Source organism: Portunus trituberculatus, chromosome 19, assembly GCF_017591435.1.
Source record: "Portunus trituberculatus isolate SZX2019 chromosome 19, ASM1759143v1, whole genome shotgun sequence".
Classification (NCBI taxonomy): Eukaryota; Metazoa; Arthropoda; class Malacostraca; order Decapoda; family Portunidae; genus Portunus; species Portunus trituberculatus.
In genome coordinates this window covers 3,152,501-3,160,000 of record NC_059273.1, presented here as the reverse complement: position 1 = coordinate 3,160,000, position 7,500 = coordinate 3,152,501, and the positions used below count along the sequence as shown (strand labels likewise).

The 7,500-nt window shown below is 42.5% G+C and overlaps 1 protein-coding gene across 1 annotated transcript in view; it reads right to left on the bottom strand.

Annotated features, from left to right (window-relative positions):
• Nucleotides 1–7,500, bottom strand: part of LOC123505997 — a 120,051-nt gene that overhangs the window by 66,639 nt on the left and 45,912 nt on the right. The window contains exon 9 of the mRNA XM_045257805.1: nucleotides 4,095–4,148. Within this exon, the coding sequence (XP_045113740.1) occupies nucleotides 4,095–4,148 (54 nt within the window). The remainder of the gene's footprint in view (nucleotides 1–4,094; nucleotides 4,149–7,500) is intronic.

Below are 7,500 nucleotides of genomic sequence, written 5' to 3'. Positions count from 1 at the left end.
CTAGTGTCTTGTCTCCTTCTCCTCCTCCTCCTCTCCCTCCTTCTCTCCTCCTCCTCTTTCTCCTCTCTCTCTCTCTCTCTCTCTCTCTCTCTCTCTCTCTCTCTCTCTCTCTCTCTCTCTCTCTCTCTCTTCTCCTTTTCCTTCCTTTACAACTTCTTTCACATTTCCCATCTCCATTTCTTTCCTTCTTTCCTTTGCTTTCATTCTCTCTTTTCTCCACCACAAACCTAACCTTCTTTTAAACTTCACTTTCATCACATTTCTTGCTCTCTCTCTCTCTCTCTCTCTCTCTCTCTCTCTCTCTCTCTCTCTCTCTCTCTCTCTCTCCTCCTCTTCTCCTCCTCCTCCTCCTCCTCCTCCTCCTCCTCCTCCTCCTCCTCCTCCTCCTCCTCCTCCTCCTCCTCCTCCTCCTCCTCCTCCTCCTCCTCCTCCTCCTCCCCTTGAAAATAAAATAAGAAATCATTAAAGTGTCAGTTGTGATTAGAAAACTTAAAACTTTATTCTCTCTTTCTCTCTCTCTCTCTCTCTCTCTCTCTCTCTCTCTCTCTCTCTCCTTGACAACTGATGAGGAATGCTTACTGCAGCACCGCAGAGAGAGAGAGAGAGAGAGAGAGAGAGAGAGAGAGAGAGAGAGAGAGAGAGACGGAAAACATACAAAAACAACAAAGTAAAAAAAAGCAAAGATAAAAGAACCACCGGCCAAGTTTTCTCACTCAAGCTCACACTAAAACGTAAACAAACAAGTAATTCTCTCTGCCTGACCCTTCCACACAATATTCCTGCAATACACGCACTGAACAAGCTCCGTATTCTGAGACACTCCTTCGCTGCACCTTTACCGCTTCCCAAATGGTCTGTAGTTGAAGATACACTTGCCTTTAACACCCTTCAATATTGGGGCACATTTTTACCATGAAATTTGTGTGTAAGCCAATTTTTTTTACATAAGGAAGGGTCTATGGATATCGGAAGGTTAATGGCCAGTCTTCACTATTTTAATCTCCAACATATGTTTCTGAAGCTATATAAAATCACCAAATAGTAATGAATATGGAAACGTGTCATGGTAGACAAGAGGTTAAGGGTGTTTTTATTGTTCTAGTAGCATATTAAGCTTATTTCTACTGGATTAATAGGATAAAAACAGTCTTGAGAACTAGAGTCGTGTCAGTGATCTTTGCAAATAGTCCTGGTGAGGGAGTGGTGATTCAGAATGCTTTAACTCTGTCATTTCACATTCCAAGGCTCTCATCTCGCTGGATTTGCCCTCATTCCACCTTGTTAACACTTCTCATCGTTCGCCACACTGCCACGCCTTCTCTAAATCTTGTGTTGCTTATCCACGCCTCGTCCTCGTCTTGTCTATCTCATCTACACTGCTACATCTTCACCTCTTCGATTCCTTATCTACGCTTCATCCATGCCTTGTCTCTTTAATCCACATTGCAAGACGTCCTCCATCCCCTTTCTTCCTTATCCACGTTTCATCCACCTCTTGTCTTCCTTATCCACACTTCATCTTTCTTATCCATTTTGCAACACGTCTTCCTTATCTACGTTCCACCTCTTCCTGTCATCTCCGTTTTCTGTTTTACTTTTTATGGATGCGGTAACTTAGCAGGCTTGTTTCCACTTCTTGGCGACCCTGGCTGGCTTCCTTCACATGCACCAGTCAGCTCGTCGCCAGTAACTTCAATTTTCACTGCATGACGAAAGCCTGGGCACCTTCTACGTTTACCTAAGTTATTCGCGACGTCTATTCCAAGCTACCTTCGTTAAAAAAATTCATTCATTTCTCCATCATTTCTGTGTCTCATTTCTTTGACTTTTAAACACATAAACTCTTAATTTATAAACGTATTTCTTAACTATTGATTTACGTCTATCTCCTTAGCATTTATTTGTCATCTATCCACCACGGTTTCAGTGCCTATTAGTTTCTTTCTACCTTCCTAAACACATCAATACTCATACTAATACTTCACGACTCGCATTGGTAAGGTGAGTGGAATTGTGCTAGTGGTGGTGGTGGCGATAGTAGTGGTGGTGGTGGTGGTGGTGGTAAAGAATTCATCTCGTGTATTACCGCCATAACAATCCCACTTCATTACCTTCTTCATATTTCATAGATAGATCTGCAACGTTCTATTATCATTGCGAGTTATTATTTTCTCTATTCGTTCTATTCATACATCGCTAACGCCACTTCATCAATATACAATCTACACTCTGGCTTCATTCCCCTGTATAAAGCTGAAAAATACTGCTGCTCTCATCCCATTCAAATAAAAAGTGGATGATTAGACTTTTTGTAGCATTTGATCAGCACCAGACTCGCGACGAATGGCGACTAAAGGACAGAGCAAATAGAGTCAAGCATCACATCTCTTTAGTAAATTTTTGTAGTCGTTGGTCAGTTCCTCTCTTGATTAAATGAATAAATAAATACTAGATCACCACAGTTCAAGGACACAGAAAGGTCTTAAAATTCATCACATTTCAAGGATACAAAACACAGAAAAGTAAAACATCACAACATCTTTTTTAGTAAATTTTTGTGGCTATTGGTCAGTCTCTCTCTTGCTTAATAAATAGATAAATAATAGCCCACCGCAGCTCAAGGACACAGAAAACTCAAATAAAATAAAGTAAAATGAAATAAATTCGAGCAACCTTCACACAACTCCACGAGGCAGCCATGCTCGTCCTGCAGGTTATGTTTGTTACACCTTTATACCCTTACATCATTTTAAGCCTTTCACGTGCTACTTATCCCAGGCCAAGGCTTCAGACAGAACTCTCCTCTTACTTCCCCTCCCTTTCACTGATCTATATAAGCTTACGTCCTCTTCTCAAGTTCCAAGCACCCTTTGAACAGTCACGAAATCCCTCAACGCTAAGCAGTAATGGTCGTGAGTGCCAAACCCGTGGTACAGTGGAACCATGCGCGCTTTGGGGTCCGAGGGAGGTACCCTCAAAAAAGTATCCCCTTTAGCCCATAGATTCCCGTAAAAAGTCGACATGGTATAAATAAAGAAAAAAAAACAACAGACATTTACCGTCTGAAGTCGAATAACATGAGACATATTTCTACCCCTAAGTGGTTTTCTTCACTCTCATGGCTTCTCATGTGACAAGAATAAGTGGTTTTTGTATTGAGACAAAGTGAAAGGAGAAGGATGAAGAATAGAGATAAGAAATTGAGACATAAGAAATAGTAGATAAGGAGTTAAATTAACCCCCATATTCACTCTGCTTACTATTTGGTGATTTTATACAGATTCAGAAACTAATATGGGGATTAAAACAGTGAAGACTCTAGCCACTAATCTTCTGACCTCCATAGACCCCTACTAATGTCAATAAAATGGTCTAATCTTACACGAAACTCAAGGTAAAATTGTGTCCCAGTACTGAAGGGGAAAGGACATGAATGACAGAGAAAGATAAACAAATTAGAAGTAGGAGCAGTAGATAAGATGATAAGAGAAAAAGAGTAAGGGAAAACTAAAGGATAAACAATGGAAGTGAGAGTAGAAGACACGTAAACAGTCACGAGAAGAGAGGTGAAAAAAAGGTAAACAAGACAGAAGTGAGAGAGTTACGTGACTTTTCTCTTTCATCCCTCTCAATGGCAAACTCTCTCTCTCTCTCTGTTTGTAAATGACCACGTTTATAGATTTTCCCTTTTGACATCAACCAGAAAGCGTCATCTAGGCTTTCTAATAAATTTTCTTACTTATTATAATGTGGAAGAGACTCTAACACATATAGATGCACGCAGTATCATGCCAACACCTCACACTTCTCTCCTTCATCAAATACACCCTGCCAAAAAATACAACACCCTTATTTCAGCATGTACACCCTGCCAACACCAGCCAGTCCCTTTCCTTCATCCAGTACATTCTATAAACACCATTATTTAAGACTTTACACCTTGATCCCCTTTGCTACACACTCTTAGTTACCTTTCCCTCACTCCCACGATCATTTCTTCAATCTCTCCGCCCTTCCATCGCCCTTTACACCCTTCCATCACTCTGCTACACCCTTCTCTCACCCTCTACACCCTGCCACACCCTCTCGCTCACCTCTGGCAGGCGCGGGGTCGTCACTGAGAACAATCACCTCTTCCATCTTGGCTTCTGAAAAGGAGAAATAGTTTATCAGCAAAAACACCTGAAGTTAACGTGTGTGTGTGTGTGTGTGTGTGTGTGTGTGTGTGTGTGTGTGTGTGTGTGTGTGTGTGTGTGTGTGTGTGTGTGTGTGTGTGTGCTTGCTTATAAAACAGACTTCACCTTTAACAACACAAAAACAAACACACCGTTGTAAAAAACAAAAAACAAAAAAAACAAGGAAAAAAATGGTTTGGTTTGAGCCTAAAACACTCCATTTTTCCTCCAACTTTTCCTCCTTTGCCTCTCTCTCTCTCTCTCTCTCTCTCTCTCTCTCTCTCTCTCTCTCTCTCTCTCTCTCTCTCTCAAAAGTCAACAGTTAAGGAATACAAACGAAAAAAGTGAAAAAAAGACCAAGAAAAGCTTAAAAAAAGAGAAAAGGTAAAAAAAAAGTGAAAAAAGGAAAAAAATGAGCGGCAGATAATATTCGTCAACTTTTTTGTGGTGCAATTTGGTTCGAGTGGAGAGGAGGAGGAGGAGGAGGAGGAGGAGGAGGAGGAGGAGGAGGAGGAGGAGGAAGGGAAAGAGAAGGGAATAGAAGGAAGAGACGTGAGAAACGGGATACAGAGATGGAAATATGGAAACTGGAGGAGGAGGAGGAGGAGGAGGAGGAGGAAAAGAAGAGAAAACAGGCAGGCAAAGAGAAAAGAGGCGACAGGAACGAAGAGAGGAAATAGAAAGAGGGATGAAAGGTAGGGAGGAGGAATGACACGAATAAATCCAGATAGAAATACACAAACGAGAGAATAAGAAGAGAATAACGTAAGAAAAGAGAAACAGAAACATAAATTGATAAACGAAAAAAAAATAAAATGAATGAATAAAAAATTGACACAAGAATAATAAAAAAAAAAAAAATAGGAAGAATTAGCAGTAAAAATGAAAATAGTGGAGAGAGAGAGAGAGAGAGAGAGAGAGAGAGAGAGAGAGAGAGAGAGAGAGAGAGAGAGAGAGAGAGAATATGAAGGAAATTTGCTTGTATATCTTCTCTATATCACAAATTTATTATACAGTTTTTATATTCCTCTCTTCTTCCTCTTCTTCCTCTTCCTCCTCTTCCATCTCCTGCTCCTCCTCTTTTATTATGCTTCCTGTTCTTCCAGATTCCTCCTATCCGTCTTACCCATCCTCCTCCTCCTCCTCCTCCTCCTCCTCCTCCTCCTCCTCCTCCTCCTCCTTCCGTTCCAACCTTGGCAAGTCGTCAACAGCCCAGTACGCGCATCTCTCTCTCTCTCTCTCTCTCTCTCTCTCTCTCTCTCTCTCTCTCTCTCTCTCTCTCTCTCTCTCATACCTATCCAATTTCTCTATCCTCTCTTCTTTCCTTCTACGGAATCTTTCTCCTCCTCCTCCTCCTCCTCCTCCTCCTCCTCCTCCTCCTCCTCCTCTTCCTCTTCCTCTTCCTCCTCCCACCTCCTCCTCCTCCTCTCCCTCCTCTCCCTCCTCCTCCTCCTTCTTCTTCAATGTTTCCCCTGTGGATAGTTTAGTAATATACTCACAAGGAGGAGGAGGAGGAGGAGGAGGAGGAGGAGGAGGAGGAGGTGGAGGAGGAGGTGGAGAGGGAGGTGAAATGTGAAAATGTGGAGGAGAGGAAGTGAGGCAAGTAGGTGGATAAGATTCTGGAAGGAGGAGGAGGAGGAGGAGGAGGAGGAGGAGGAGGAGGAGGAGGAGGAGGAGGAGGAGGAGGAGGAGGAGAAGGAGGAGGAGGAGAGGGTGATTAGGGTGATATATTACTAAGGGTGGGAAAGGGAAAGATTTGTGGGTGAACAGAATGAGTGAGTGAGAGAGTGAGAGTGAGTGAAAGTGAGAGTGAGAAAAAGAGCGAGAGAGTGAGTGAGCAAGTGAGTGAGAAGTGTGAGATTGATGATTGAGTGAGAGTTGAGAGAGAGAGAGAAGAGAGAGAGAGAGAGAGAGAGAGAGAGAGAGAGAGAGAGTCAGGAGTGAGCAAGTGAGTGAGAAGTGAGTGTTGTGAGACTGATTGATTTGTGATTGATGAGAGATGGACGAAGAGAGAGAGAGGAGGAGGAGGAGAGGAGGAGGAGAGAGAGAGAGAGAGAGAGAGAGAGAGAGAGAGAGAGAGAGAGAGAGAGAGAGAGAGAGAGAGAGAAAGGGGAAATAGGTACATAAGGGACAGGAAAGGAAGGGGAATTGGGAACAAATAGGGAACAGAGGATGATGGGAAGATAAAAGGGGTGAGGGAAGGAGGATGAGGGGAAGGAGTGAGGGGAGAGAGGAAGGAAAGGTGAAAGAGAGGGTATGGGCAGTGTTCTATAAGGGAATGTTTACTCTCTCTCTCTCTCTCTCTCTCTCTCTCTCTCTCTCTCTCTCTCTCTCTCTCTTTCTTGTCTTATTTGCTTCTTCAATGTTATTCTCTCTGTTCTGTTTCCTGTTTTATTTCCTCTTGTTTCTCTTCCAATCTTCACATTTTACACTATTTGCCATCTTTATCATCTCTTCTTCCTCCTCCTCTTCCTCCTTCTATACCTTTCCTTCTTCTTTTTCTTCTCCTTCCTTCTGTATGACTCTTCTCGAACAGTCATGATTCTCTCTCTCTCTCTCTCTCTCTCTCTCTCTCTCTCTCTCTCTCTCTCTCTCTCTCTCTTACTTACTTTTCCCATCTTTCCTCTTTTCCTTCCTTTACTTTTCTTATCTAACTCCTTTCATTCTTTTTTATCTCTCTCTCTCTCTCATTCCTCTTCGACTACAAATTTCCTTCTCTCTTTCCCTCTTTCCTTCCTTCTATTTTCTTCTTCCTTTCTTTTTTCTTTCTTTTCATCTGGCGCCTACTTTTCTATTTTATTCGAGATCTTAATTTTTTACTCTATTCTCTCTCTCTCTCTCTTTTCCCTTCAATCTGTTCCTCTTTTCTCTCCTTTTCCTCCTTTCTTCTTCTTTTCTCGAATCTCATTTAATTTTTTCCTCTTTCTCCTCCTCTTTCTCTTCTCCTCTTTTCCTTCCTCCCACTCCTTCATCTCCTCATAGCTCTTCTCTGTTTTCCTCCTTCAAGAATGTTCCTCTGCTGTTCTCTCCCTCAGACTTCCCCTTCCTTCTCTCCAAACCCCTTTCTCTGTCCCTCTCCCTTCCTCCAAATATGTTTCTCCTTTTCTTCTCCCCTCCTCTTTTTCCTTCAAAATCTCTATCCTCCTTTTTCTCTCCATTAAGTCCTTACGCCCTCCGTTTTCCCTCGTTTCCTCCAAATATGTTCCCTCCACTCTTCTCCTCTCCCTTCAAATCTCTACCCCCTTTTCCCTCTTCTCTCTTCCCTTCCAAATCCCCTTCTTCTCTTCATCAAGTCCTTTTCCTCTTCCCTTCCCCTCCCCCTTCG